Source organism: Alligator sinensis, unplaced genomic scaffold (assembly GCF_000455745.1).
Source record: "Alligator sinensis unplaced genomic scaffold, ASM45574v1 scaffold907_1, whole genome shotgun sequence".
NCBI classification, from domain to species: Eukaryota; Metazoa; Chordata; order Crocodylia; family Alligatoridae; genus Alligator; species Alligator sinensis.
In genome coordinates, this window is record NW_005841925.1 from 1,559,926 (window position 1) to 1,575,285 (window position 15,360).

Below are 15,360 nucleotides of genomic sequence, written 5' to 3' on the forward strand. Positions count from 1 at the left end.
GATATTCTTCATAGCACTTAAGAAAAAAAAGGCCCATTGAACAAAGAGTTAAATAAAATCCATACATAATAACAAGCACCTGAGAGTTTAATAATTGTTAATTCTATAATTATACCCTGGGCATTTTAAGCAAGAGCTGAAGAAAGAGTACACAGGAATCCCAGCTAACCACAAAATTGGTTTTTAAGGAGAATTAGAAAATTCTACACGTGGATGCCACTGGCTCTTTGCTTCTCTCTCTGCTGGAACCCTGTAATCCTTATTAATCTACTGGGTTTTTTTTTCCTGGAAAGTACCTTTTTCTGTAAATAAAACTTAAAGTTCTTGTTGGATTCATCTATGCCTTTTACTTGTGGTAGTTGACACTGTAAGAACAACAGGCAACTCAAAATTTACTAAATTTTCTTTTTCTTGCTGCAGATGCTGCCAAACTAACTAAGCAAAAATTTTTAAAAGCTGGGAACAATGTTACCACAGGGTGCCAAATTTGCAGTGAAAGCCCCATAGGCTGCTGTCACGCAAAGTTTGACAAGTTTCGCCAAATGGTTTCTTCAGGATATAAACTTCTTGTGAAGTGACTGGGCCCTTTGTATTACAGCTAAATGATGCAGATGGGAAGGTCTCTGCCAGGAAAGAGTAACTGCTGTTTTCACCACATGAAGTTTTACACACACACAAATAAGAACATACTCTCCCAGTATAGGATACTATTTGGTATCCTCTGGAGTTTAGTTGCTTTTTAAAAATTGTTTTATTGACCAAAACACCCAAAAGCAATGGCAAAACTACTTCGTATTTAAAAAACAAATATTACAAACCTAAAGCCTAACAAAATGAGAAAGATTTCTCTGTCAAATTCCCAAGCTACACAGAGTTTAGTCACTGTTTAAGAACTTAGCGTATCACAAAGCCTTCTTAAAGAAGACTAAGATGACCCTTTGTGAAACTAAGATACTGTAAATCAGTGCAGAAGACCAGACAAAAAACAAAAAACAACAAACTCAAAACTGTATTCAGTCATGCCTTTTAAATGAAAAACATCTGCAATATATAACTATTACAGCTGTGCTAGTCTCTAATCTATGAGCTTTTCTAGAGAAAACTACAGAAAAAGCTGTATTCAACTAGAGGTTTCCCTCACTTTATGCGGGTTCTCTATATGCAAATTTGCTTTTATGTGATGACCTTTTTTATACCAAAAATTCGTTATGTGCAAGGTAAATTCACTCTTATGTGATTGGTGTGGTGGAAGCCCGCAGTCAGCTGCTTTGTGCGGTGCATCGTAGGAGTGGTGCACACCAAAATAGTCTCCTGTGTGGATCTGTGCTCCTTGCTTGTTGTCTGCAACACGTGTTTCTGTAGCTGCCACCCCTATTATGATAGTGCCCTTTGCTCGTGTGTACTGTCTGCTGTTGGTGAGTACCTAAATTGTATTGTAAAAGTGGTAGAAATGGGCCTGGGGGTCAGTACACTCATGGTCTTGGAATGTATCCCTATTTGTTACATTGTAATGTGGGTTCCCTTTATATGAATTCAAGTTATACACTGTTTTCCAGGAATGCATGTACAGCATCAAGCGAGAGAAACCTGTAGTTCCATTATTGTTCAACGGATGCCAGTTGAAATGCCACTTTCTGCCTACTGGCAGTTCTATAGACGTCTGCAATATTATGACCTTCACCTTTACCAGGAGGCACAGGCTGCAGAGTCATAGCACTGAGCACCCAATCTGATCAAACTTCGTGAGTTGACCAGAAAGTTTCCTGCTTTCTCCTTAAAAAAGCACTAAAAACCCAAACAATATTCCACCAGTGTTTTGGTCAGAGATGTATAATGGGAACTATGAAGCAGGTTGTAGCCTACAAAAGCTTATACCTCTGTGAATGAGTTAGTTTGCCTTGCCTTCTGCCAAACTTCAGACTACACAACTACCAACCTTTCTCTACACGTCGAACATTGATGGATAAAATCCATTCAAAACTGCACTGACTTGTCTGTAACCAGAATGTACTACAAAACAATCTACTGCCAACTATTATATCTATGTTCCTGTACTCATTACTGTCACCTAGTTTTAGCCAACAACTTGCCATTCACTAGTTTTAGGTGTCTGCGTGCAAAAGACTTGGCTAAGTAAACAAGACCACATAATGTTACACAAAAACCTTTCTCCGTTTTGCAGCCATTTGGTTTGTATGTTTGGCAATCTGAGGATGCAGTAAGTACATACATACTAGGGCTGTGTGAAGTTTTGGTAGCCAATTCGATTTAGAAGAGATTTGGCCTGATTCAGCAGCTGAATCTCTGAATCTGAATCCAATCAGGAGACCAATTAAAAGGTCCGAATTGAATCAGAAGCCTCCAAATTGATTCGGAAAAGATTCAGGGATTCGGCCGTAGACTAAACAGGCAGCAGTCCTCAAAGATGCTGGACACAAATGCCTCCAGCTGGTAATTTTGCAGGGGTTTAGGTTGTAGCCGTGTTGGTCTAAGGACATAAGCAGACAAGGTTCCTTGGGTGAATATGATATCTTTTATTAGACCAATTATTGGTCTAATAAAAGATATCATATTCACCCAAGGAACCTTGTCCAGCTGGTAAGTCTGTTATGGTGGGTGGAGGGGGAAGGGAAGGGGCATGGGGGGGACGGGGGTGCAGATCAATGCCCCCACAGTGAGGGAGGGATTGGGGCTGCAGCTGGGACAAGCTGCCCAGCCGGGCGGCTAAATCCGAATCCAAAGCGAATACCTGCTGCTTTGCACAGGCCAATTACATACAAAGAATGGAACTCCATGACATCAGTTGCACTGGATAACCATTTCAGTGCCATGTTCTAGGCAAAATACACATACACAAGAGGGGTAAATCCATATTAAAGCAAGGCATAATAGTTGAGACTATCCCACTAAGTACATCCTACAGTCAAAGCTGTGCATATCATGAACAATTAAAAAAAACAAAGGACATTGTAATCATGCATTTGACGTGGCTATTTAGGGGAATCCTTGGGTAAGGGGGTTGCCTACAAATGCAGAGGACTGGAGCAGATGGCACAGGAAGCCTCTTCCACTTCTATGTTCCAACTTTGGAATGAATGATTTATTCAACACATTTAGCTCTTAACTGTACTTGGTAGGTAAGTCAGTGCAGTTTCTGTTCCAAGTGGATGTGAGGATACAAACATTTCTGGTACAAATGATTCAAAATGCAAAATCAAAATTTGTTTCCTGTCAGCAGTTATGCAAGCAACCTTGAACATCACTTTCGACAATGCCAGTACAGGTCACATTTGTACAAAGCCAACAGAGAAAGAATCATGGTCACAGGCAGTGCAAAGCTGTTCAAAATCCCAACTTAACATTCATGAAACTTTTCTTCTCCACCCAGTTCTATAAAGAACTAAATTAGTCTTACAAAGATCCGGTGGAAAATTCTGTCTGTGGTCTGTAGAAAGGATAAAACTTTAGGTGTGAAGAAAGAGAATGGAAAGAAATATTTAAAATTAAGGTCCATCTATTCCCCCCTTCAAATAACATTCACAACGTCATACATAGCAAGGTGGGTTTAAGATGTTCTCTCAGCAATGTGCATTTAAATATCTGTGTTGTATAGAAACCAGGCATCAATATATCTGAAAAGAGGTTAATCTTGTGAAGGGCAAATATCTTTGAATAGGACAGAGTAGGTGGACTAGCTCCTTTCCTCCATTCTTATTTTATTTTACTTGATTTCCTTCTATATTGGTTAAAAAAAAGGGGGGGGGGATTCAAACCAGCTTCTTTGATTTCATAATTTTTTCTGAACACATTATCTTTAGCACAACTACCACATGCTGCTTCAGACTGCATATCAAAGAAGGCTGCATGTATGACTGTTGCATGAACTGAAGGCCTAATGTACATGATAAAACACTAGCAAATACTGAGTTTTGATATTGCTTTTTCCTAATCTTCTGTACAGAAATTTAAGATTGGTACCATAGCAACAGCCTAGTCAAAGTTTCATTCCACAGAGAACCAGTTCAAGCTGTAGGAGAGAAAATATTTAAACTGATATACTTAATCAATTTCCTTTCTAACCAAGTTTGTTTCCCATGTGACATTCTTATTCTGTAATTTCATTGACAACTCGTTTATAAATTCACTAGGTTTTGTTTTTCCCTACCTCTGTTCCTCTACTTTTAAGCAATTTTGAATACACCAAAACCCTTCCCTTGAAGCTAGAATAATTATCAATTAAAAAAAGCCTAATTAATTTAGCATGTTTAATTTTCAAACTATTTGCCCAACATCCTTTTGGAAGCAGAATAGTACTTATTACTCAGTACCATAAGCAATGTCACAAGTTACCAGGATCCCCAGAGCTTCAAAAGATTTAAAAAAAAGATTTCTATGCATATGAATAGCCAGTTTTTATTATGTTGTTATACTGTATTAAAATTATTATAATAACCAAACATTTTGGGAGGGCTATAAACCATCATGTCTTGGGGGCACGTTATTCTGCAAATGCTATGAGCAGAGCTTCTTGTGCCTTCTTCTAAAGCAACTGGCACTGAACCACTGTGGTAGGCAGCAGGATGGACTAGATCAGTGGGTTCCAACTGGGGTCAACACACTATGTCTAAGGGGTCTGGCAAAAGATGATTCTGATCAATCAAAAGTATGTGAATACCCACACTTAAAATTCAAAGAGTCTGCACCTCCATTCTAAAGTTTTTAGGGGTCCACAAACAAAAAAAAGTTGAAAACCAGTAGACTAGATAGACCACAAGTCTGACTTGGAACTGCTATTGCTGTTTCTAGGGATTACCCAGTTCGAAGAACACAGTTAAAGAAAAGCTTAACAGTAAGGCAGCCTGCTGAAAGCCAAACAAGTCATAACCAGAACCAGGAACTGAACTAAGTCCTAGACACGTTGCACCAGGGGTTATAGTTATCAAGCTAACTGCACCTCTGACCAATTCAGATCTGACTGCTTCCCCTACTCAAATCTCAGGCTTTGAACTCGGGCCTGTTTCAGGTATGAATCATGATCCCCCCACTCTCTCAGGAAGGGTCCCAGAGTACTAACCTTAGATACTTCTGCAGGTCTGACTTAAGATCAGCTCCTGCAGGCTGTTGACAGACACTCTCTTCCTCCTGGGATGTATGACTAGACTAGACAGCCTTCTTAAAGCAGAGTGTTGCTTATATAAAAGAAAGGCATTTTAGGAGACAACTTTAGAAAATATAAGTGCCTGGTTTACTTAAGACCAAGCTGCCTTGGAAATCTGGGAAAGGTCCACTACTATTTTAGATACTCCCACTAGACCTTTCTGTGCCCATCCTAGCCCATTTTCCCCTCAGCACAGTTCACTGACATCTCTTCAGAATCCTCTTATCTGCTTAGCATCCCTTTCATTTCTCTGGACTTGCAGCCTTGGTAAAACAGCCGTGTAACTATGGCCAGGGCTCTGGAAATAGCACCTTTACCTCGCACCACACCCCAAGCCATTTGTTGGAAGTCTGTTTGTCTACAACTACTGGATTGCCTCCCTCCTTGTTTTTCAATTAAGTTAAACCAACACCTTTCTATAGGAAAGCCCAGCACCACATTATAGCTATACAAAAAAGTGACTCACTAAAAGGCTACGTATAATTCTAAAAAGATTACAGCTCAACACTCCTAGACTATATAACGGTTTCAAGTCTGCCATGCTGTGTTCTTTCTTATAGACTAAAAGGCCCTCAACCTGCACTATTTGCTGCACTTAGTCCCCACAGAAACGTAGCTGAGTGCTGGTGCACTTGTGTGGGTGCGCACTTCGTTAATGTTTGTTTCAATTAAGATTTAGTCAGACATATTAATGGCAAAAGATGAAGAAAAGGACAACTATTATACCATGTATGCATTAAGATGCTTTGGAAAAAGCATGGCTTGCTAGTTAAACCCAGATGTAGTCTAGGTGAAAGCCAAAGCCCATCACCTGATATGTTTGGAGACCTACATGAGCAGGTCTCAGATATAAAAGCAATGATTCTTCAGCAGCACTCAGAAGCATCCTTCCTACTTTCTTTTCCTTACAACTGCATTTCCATTTTGCTAAACTTTGTATAGTCACAAGATTTCCAAACCAGGGAAAAAGAAACCTGACTACTCTGTGCTAAACAGGATGGGATGAATTTATTATGTTATTTGTTCAATAATTTAAAAATCAGAGAGTATTAATCTGCTTGATATTATTTCACCTTTCATAACTCTAACAAAAGTAGAGGGCATAATAATTTTCATAAAAATTTAATGAGGTGGTTTCCAGCCTTCCTCTCCCACTTAGTTCCTCCTGTATCTATCTACATCATGGTCTCTGCATAGATTTCTACAGAGCCTGCCAAAAGAACAGGCTTGCAAACATCACAATATGTTAAATATTATGCCTTTCCCTGCCCCCCCAATCCGAGACATCACATCCACCTACTGTCTTGCCGTAGCCTTAAATCAGGCCCTCTGCATGTAGCAATTTCAGTATTCCAGAAATTGTGGCCAAGTCAAAAAAACCCTTAAATGGATTTCACTTGAGCATCCCGCTATTACACAAGATTCTCAGGTGCTTTAAGCAGGACCTACTTAAGGGCAGTGTATCATTAAGAAGTGGATTCCTAAACATTCCAGGCCCTACACACGTTTGCAGGGATAGTTCTTCCTTTTGTTTTCTGGGAACGAACAAACATTTCATTTTATTATTACTTGCCTCAATTTTGTCCGTTTTTGCATCTCCCCAGTAGAGTTTGTCTTCTTCAAGATCCAGTGCCAAGCCATTGGGCCAGCCTAGGGAAGTGTTTACCAGGACCCTCCTCTCTGAGCCATCCAGATAAGCGCACTCAATCTTTGGACTTTCACCCCAGTCTGTCCAGTACATGTAGCTGTAGGGGGAAAAAACCAAACAAACCCAACAACAACAGTAAGAACAAATAAATACATATTTATGTTACAGTATGTTACTGATGTTCAACTTGGGGTTAGTAGCCTGCTGGAGAACTCTCCCCTGGTAGTCTCATGGGGCAGTAATTGGACTAAAAACTCCACTGGCAGTCAGTTAATGATAATAATCTAAGGATTGAGCCTTAAAAAGCAGTTATCCAGCATGGGCAGTGGCACCATTCTTTACTATTTTTGATAACATTAAGGATAAAGAATAGTAAGGCCCAAAAGGCTACATAAAACTTATTAGATGCAAGCATGCAATATACTGATTTTGACAGAAGACAAGGAGTGAAAATCATGATCTCTGACAAAGAGCATATCCATCAACTACTAATTAGTTGTAATTCAGACAGGGCTTAGAAAAGATCCACCACAGGGCAATAAAACAAAATAAAACAAGAACTCCTCACCCCATCACAGGATTCAGCACTATTGCCCTGGGTTCATCTAGATTTTCAGATATCAGGATCTTTCTGGATGTCCCATTCAATCGAGTCACTTCAATGCGATCTGTTCCTGTGTCAGTCCAATACAGGTTCCTAGCCACCCAATCCACTGCTATGCCATCAGGGTGGTTGATTTCTGTGGTCACTAGGGTCTGTGCTCCAGAGCCATCGAGGTAGGCCCGACGAATCGCCCTGACATCGTCATCAGTCCAATATATATATCCTTCAACAGGATCGTAATCTATTGCAATTGCATGCCTGATATTATCTATTTGTAGAATGATATCAGTGAAATCTGGCATGTCCAAGGAGATTCTTCGCAAATCTGTCCTTCTTGCAAGCAATAAGACTTCCTCAGCACCTGGAAGAAAGCACTGCCCATGTCATTTTTCACCTGTAGTGAGAGTTCCTTCACCTGTCACAAGTACATTTTAACCCCATTAAGAATTACTGCACAGAAAGCAACACATTACCAGCATCAAACTAACAGATATCACCTAACATCAGGAACACCCACATTTTGGTCAAGTAAAGGGGTTTGTATTAGACATGGAAGTTATTTTGGAACAGCTATTTCTGCTTAACACCTTGTGCAGTTGTTGTGATCTCAAAACAGAAGTACCTTACTGCATATCAGTTCAACGCATTGAATTAACTTGGGTAAGTCACACTTATTTAAAATGCGAGTGTTCACAAAGAGCGTTAATCAGGAAGAGCTCCTCATATTTTGGAGTCACAATTTACCTTAATTCAAGTTAATTTCTCTGTACAAACAAGCCGTAGGGGGCCATATTAGCCCTTTGCCAGAACACCTAAACACCACACCTAAGTTGCTTCATGCTTAAGACAGCGGTGAAGCCTCCAGATCTTACAGGTCCTACTATCCATCTTGACCCACAAACCCCAATCTGTATTTCCACATTAAAGGCTATGTGCTGTACTCAAGAACCATGTAAGCCACATTATGACGACTTCTGCCACATGGGCAAAATTATACTGCACAGACTGCTGCACTCTCCCTCCTACCTAGGATGGATTTCTACACTAATGCACATGGAACAATCTTTGAAAGGCAGTCACTTGCAGCAAACCCTTAAAAAAAAAAGGGGGGGGGGGCATTCAGACCAACAAAATGAAAGTTTTAATTGGAAATTGCTTTATTAACTGTCAGGAAAGGAACAGCACAGAGGATGGAAAGATTTATATTAAACCAGGTTAACATGAGGATGAGATTCCCTTTGCTAGCACATACCAAAAAAAATTTGGTGGGTATGTGTCTAGACATTTCATCATATTACGCACAATTTCCAACTGAGCCAACCTTCTGTAGCTGAATGAGTGCATTAGATATGGTTTTCACATGCTACATATTACACAAGAAACAACAGGAGAAACATAAGCCATAAGATTTCCTAAACAAATTACATTAATGCTTTGTTTCAGACAGCCAAAAGGGAGAGCAAGTCACAACTACTGCAAGCATGCCTTATCTGCCTGAAGCTGACATACATCTGACTTTTTAAGACAACATGTTTACTTTTTTATGCAATGTCTTATTGTTGGTGAAAAGGCTGCCAAACTAAATACCCTGAAGAGTGTTCTATGGGCAAATGGAGAAATTCAGACTCCTATGTTGTTGTTTGGTAAATTCTTCACCAACAATAAAACTTTTCACATAAAATAATAAGCCTGTTGCCTAACAAGTTAGACTTCCGCCACAGTGCCACAACAATAAACATGCTCTAAAGAGAATTTCTAGAAGTGAGAGTCTAGTTCCTCTCCTATAACCAACTAAAAGATTAAGGCAGGGGTAGGCAACCCCAGGCACACGTGCCAGAGTGTGGCATACAAAGGTATTTTGCTTGGCATGCATACCCGGGGCAGGGCAGCTGCGAGAGGCCTGATCCTTGTGGCAGCGCAGCTCCAGCTCCTTCCCTGCCATCTACAACTAGCTGGGCCAGGGGTCTGTGGACCCTGGTGCAGCTGCTTGCAGCCGCCCTTCCACCTGAGCATGGGACTGCCCAGAGCTTGGGCTGGCTGTGGCAGGCAGCCAGGAGGTTGCAAGCGGCTGCACAGGGGCCCAGAGTGCCCTGGCTCAGCTTGTTGCTGGCAGCGCATGCATGTGCACCTTGGGGTGGACAGGAAGGAAAGGGTGGGGGCTGCACTACCAGAACAAAGATCAGGCCCCTTGTGGCTCCCCCAGTCATCTGCCCCTGGCACACCAATATCTTACAAGTCAAGGTTGTGGGTGTTTTTGGCACTATACCAAAAACACTGTCAACCCCTGGCTTAAGGCCTCTATTGAGAATGCAAACTGTGGTGGTGATGGGTTTTCACTAATTAACTGAAATGTACTGAAACTGTCTATTCCATTTCACGCAGCCAACCAAAAAACTGTCATTGCCTTATTCTTACACTTCTTATTATATATTGACAATGTCCAGTCAGCCCCAGCCTAAACTGGGCAAAAAGTGGTAATCTTACAGACAAATCCTTTGAGTCATCCCAGTTCCTTTCAAGAAACTGCTTTGAATTCCCAACACTATATTCTTCTCAGAAATGGTTCTCCCTGGGTACGAGGCAAGCCTGCAAAAGTGCACGTGTTTAGAAGTACCTGTTACATGGCAAAGCCAAATTCATATTCATCTCATATTCCTGCCTAGCTATCACTTGTTTTGGCCTTGGATAAACTTGATTTAGTCCCCAAATGCCTCAAGCAGTCAGGGACAGAAACACCAAAGAGAAACTACTTCAGGCTGGGGGTGAGTCAGATGATTTTGGGAGGAGAGGGGAGGGGTAGGCAAAAGGAAAGATCAGTCTCCACAGCTGGTCTGTTAAGACCTCCTTAACAAACCAGTCTCCACAGCACTCGGTGTTGCACTGATAGGCTTTGAAGGAAGGTCTAGGCTGGAGAAAGGCCACAACATGAACATGAGGTTGGGAGCGCTAGAGGGGAGACTAACATTAAGTTGTAGACGGCTGTTTCTACCCAAACTAAAGAGAAAATTTGCCATCCAATCTCCTGAACATGCATTTTGTTGACTTTAAAGGCTGCTAAGCAAATTCAAATATTTAATTAAAACATATGGCTGAAGTGTGTTGGAAGCCAGTGATCATTTAGCAGGACACAAAAAGAAGCCACTTATTGATAAGACTGAGGGAACAGCAGCACTCAGTGACCGGATGCCTTCAAGGGCTTTTTTAACACGGCAAGTAGGAGTAAGGTTTTTCTTTTTTAAGTTTTCCTTCACTAACGGAACAATATGAACCCATGATCATTAAATGGTATTGCTGGCACAGGACACAGATATTCATTCTTAAATGATTGACAAATCTCCTGGAAAGAGAACCTTTGTTAAAATAAATACTGAAATATCCCAACGGTTATTTGATATTTTAAGCTATGCTTAAAATGTTGGACTGTGCTAAACATCTCGAGAGAAAACATATCAGCAAAATACAGACACTGGTGGATGGAATTCAAAAACAGTTGGTCAAATTGATAGTTTGTGCCTCCTGTTCTACTGTACCTCTCATGTCGTGCATGAAGACAAGTCATCTTTTAAATGTTAACCCCATGCAACAGAATCAAACCCCATCAAAGGACTCAATGTCAAATAGTTTGCATCTCATACTTCGGTGGCATACTTAAAAAAATATTACTTTACTAAGCAAAGGCCTCTCAATCATACTGCATCTTTAAAAAGCTACTTTGACAACAGAAACATAAAAAGAAAGATTCAAAGTTTATAGTTTTGTTCTGTGTAGCAAGGATTAGCCCAAAAACATTAGCCTGTGAGCTATCCTGACATCTCTGTGTTGGATTAGAGAAGAGGTCAACAAAACAGTTGTGTTTGTTTTACCAATATGAAGTATTTCAATATTAAACAGAAATGGAAGAACTTCAAAACTGCAAAAGGATCATATTTGCAATTGCCTTGGATGGCAAAACTTAAATCTTGCATGGTGTTCTTTCAAAATTGAATTTGTACAGACAAGATGATTTTCCTGTAATCATCTTTTATTAATTATTGTTACTACAACAACACCTAGAGGGCCCAACAGATACCAAGCCCCAGTGTTCTGTGTTGTATACACATGAAATATAAGAAAATCCCTGTCTCAAGGTTTTTAAATCAGTGATTTTCAACTAGGGCATCATGATATCCTTTTAAGGGTGATGAACAATATCTAGCACAGTTAGGTGTGCAAACACCTACACAGGATTCACAAGAAAAATCCAAGATTTTCAAATAGGAATCCACAGTGTCAAAAACATTCTGACCTGCTGTGGTCTTTCTGAGTTCTTTGCAACAGAAAAAATGTTCTATTATTGTTCTGTAGTCAAGAAATGAGTGAAAGCTGAGAGCTGGCATTTTCCAAGGGTTGCCTTGAGTCTTTAAGAACCACTGGTCTACACAGACAAGAGAGGTGGGAAGGGAAAGTCTCCACCTGATAATGACAGAGCTGGGAATGGAATTTGGGTCTCTCAAGTCCCAGGTGGTAACTGAAATAGGTTTTCCTGGCCCTATCTTTCAGATTTCCAGTAGATTTTACTCGAGAAAGTTCTCAAAAGTCAAATTTTAAATAAATAAATAAATAAAAAGACAATGAGCTACAGCCTAAAGCAAGCAAAACTTCAGTGGTGATGGCAGAAAGAGGGCATCTGAATAACAGACAGCTCACAGCCCACTGTAATATAGAACAACAAACTGGAACAGGAGATAGAAGGGAACAGGCAACAATACCACAGGTATATGGTTTTGCTTACGTGACGAATGAAATCAAAAACATATTTAACTTCTTCATTCAAAGCAATGACTACAAATATCTGACTTGTATGGAAGCAATGCTCAATACCATCTTCAGTGGAATTTACGTAATAAACATTCAGGTTAAAACCTCAACGCAATTATTACAAAATATTTAAAAAAATAATTTGGTTATAAGAATACTGAACATGAAGCTTAACTGACTCAAAAATGTAGGAGAGGATGAGCATTACTGCAACAGCACACATCAGCTACTGTCACACACAGCCCTCAAAAATTCACATCCATCTCACCATTTCATTTTCAATTATATTAGTGCATCTATAATCACCGTGATCTGCTTAAATAATATTAAAATACATTTAATAGAAAACGAAGGGGCAGTGAATAAGCATTTAACAACTGATAACATATATAGGAGTATTAGAAAGTTTTTTGTTTTTTTTAAAGTATCTGGGGATCATTGTAAATGGAAGTGTTGCCTCTTCATACAACTGACTGCATTTTCTCCTCAGTTCTCTTATCTCTGATTTTATTTTTCTCTCTCATCACAATGAACTAGGTCAAGGCTGAATGAGCTTGATGCAAGAGATGCTGAGTGACACTCTCAGGCCTGTACTATACAGGAAGGTACAACCAGATGAATTTAACAGTTCCCTTCTGTCCACACCAAAGCAGGTTTCAGCTCTCAAAAGGTAGAGATTTCCAACTACAGCTTTTCACTCAGGGTAACCCAATTTTCTCTCTGTCACTCTCACTGTATTACTGTAACTGGATGGGACAGGTAAGCTTTCACATCACTTTCGGAACAGCCATCGTCTGTTTATCTCTGCACAGAACCTCTATGATAAGACCATGCTTCTGCCAGCTTAAAGATGAAAAAGGTCCTTTCTACATCAAACTTGCCTTTTTCTGTGCCTAAACAGTGTACTCTGTATTAAACTGAAAGGTGCGCCATCATCGTTCTGACCCCAGGGGTGCTCAGGGAAGGTACATGGAACAGATGTGGACAGTAAAATTGTAGAATCATGGGCATTTCCTTTAGTATCTCGTTTCTCCCTCATGATCTGATGAAGTCCCCAGAAAGCATCTCGCAGGTGGAAGTTAAGGCATACTAGAATCCTAAAGGAATTTTCAATTTTCTCTATTTTAGGGCGCAGAGAACGAGTTAGCATTACTGAAGTGAACTGCTTGGCCTATGCACACTGGCTGCCTCATAATCCTTACCACTTTGCAGCATCTACTCTTAATGAAGTTACATTAATTTGTAACTACCTTCCTGACAGGCGTGTATCTCAGTCCTTAGGAACCAAAGACAATGGGATAAAGGCAGTGCCCCAGAAGACAAATGCCATAGCATGTACTACTGAAGTTTCCCAGTGAGTTCTCTCCACGGTCCAAGACTCAATGGACTGTGGACTGTTAAGAATCACTGCTCTTTGCCAATACTACTATGACTGCAAATACCTCTGCAAGCACTTAAAACAAACTGCAACGCAAAAGGCTTTTTATGTATATACAAGCATTTTTTTCTGGAAAGAAACTGAGGGAAGTCTGGCACGCACACAGCTCTGAGCATAGTGCTAGGAGGGTTAAAAAGTAAATTAATTTTAGCATTAGGGGTTGTTTACCTCTGAAACAGTGAACAAGTGAATCAGTGGCTTTATCTGTAAAATGGTGACTCTATCCATTTCATATGACAACTTGAGAACGAAAGCTGCTAAAATGCTATGAAAATAAAAGACCATGCAAGGTCTATACTGGACCACATCTATTGTAGAAAATTAAGTACCAGGTGTTTTAGAAACTATCTAGCACAACCAGAAACAAATTAAATGTATTATGTGTTGCAGCACAGATTTAACCAAATGAATCTCTAAATCTGCTACTCAAATTAGTCATCTTGCTAACCACAAAACCAAAAAACAAAACTACTAAGTACTGTGACATGAACAGGTTTCACATCTTACAACAGATAAAAATTTTTGCATAGGCAACACAAACGACACAAATACAATGCTGCAATCCAAGTTTAAATCCTAACCCCTTGTAAAGTGTTACCTAAAAAGTCTCCCCATCAACCATGGCCAAGAGACTAAGAAGGAAGGAATGTGAGTGTAAAATTACATGTACTTGATGCAAACATTTTTCAAACAAGGTGATTTCTTTTTCAAACAAGAAATCACCTTCAATAGCTTTTTTACATTAAAAACAAAGAAATTGGATTCCTTTTGAAAATTCCATTTTGAAAGAGTTTATAAAGCCTTGAGTTCAAACTTCTCTTTTATTTTTCCAAATGGTTTAAATTTAAAATGGTTTATTATTCTCATGTCCTTTTCTTGCTCTCTATTTCTCCTGAAGAGTTCTGCAGACCTTCTGTGCAGAACTTCTGAGCAAATTTAACAGCCATACAAACCCATGAATTTTAATGGTTAGCGTTTAGAAACAGATGCTAACTACACCTGAATTAAAATAAAACCAATACACAGTGTTGGTCATTTATTCTCACTCCCCAAACACTTTATGCTCTCTTTGTAATTAAGAAACCACACAGAATGGACTCGAGGGATTCTTTGTGTGTTGTGTTCCACTCTACCCCTCCCCTACTTAATCCATTAATTTTAAAATTTAATACCCATGCTAGGTATAGTGTTTGCTGAGATTTTGTTGGTTTGTGTGCCTCTTATTATTAAAAATTCATGCTTCAGTGCTGAAAATGGCAGCTGCATTCTATTTGCAAAATTAACTCCAATCAGAGCTGACAGCAGCGAAACAGCCCATCTCACCAGCTCAACAAGAGCCTTTTTTATTCTCCCCTTGGCCCACTTCACATTTGACAAGTGACAAGACATCTATAATACAGTAACAAATGCTCCAATTTATTCACCCAACCTAAACAAATGTAGACTGCAGTGGTTGCCTTTGCTAATCCATGCCAGCAAACGCCATGCTATTCCTTTCCCATTTGTCTGTCTGCTAATCAGGATAGAACAATGCCCCCTTGTGGGTCTCTTCACCCTCACCTCCCCCTTTTTCCCTTCCTTCAGTCTACTCATTAGGAACTTTTTTACAGCCACTATTTTGCTGGGCAGAACAGAATTTGTAAACCGGAAAGTTTAGTTCTGCACTGAAACGTAAGAAAAGGATCAGATTTTTCTTTTTTAATCTCTTCTTTGGG

General features: G+C 39.8%; 1 protein-coding gene across 5 annotated transcripts in view; it reads right to left on the reverse strand.

Moving 5' to 3' along the window:
• LRP5 (LDL receptor related protein 5) overlaps positions 1–15,360 on the reverse strand; it is a 250,039-nt gene that overhangs the window by 122,145 nt on the left and 112,534 nt on the right. For all 5 annotated transcript variants that reach the window (XR_003092970.1, XM_025198577.1, XM_014517749.2 and 2 more), the window contains exons 6-7: positions 7,375–7,771; positions 6,732–6,903 (exon numbers count right to left, since the gene is read on the reverse strand). Coding sequence is in view for 4 of the 5 variants with exons in the window: in XM_025198577.1 (XP_025054362.1) it covers positions 6,732–6,903; positions 7,375–7,771 (569 nt within the window). In the remaining variant the exon portion in view is untranslated. The remainder of the gene's footprint in view (positions 1–6,731; positions 6,904–7,374; positions 7,772–15,360) is intronic.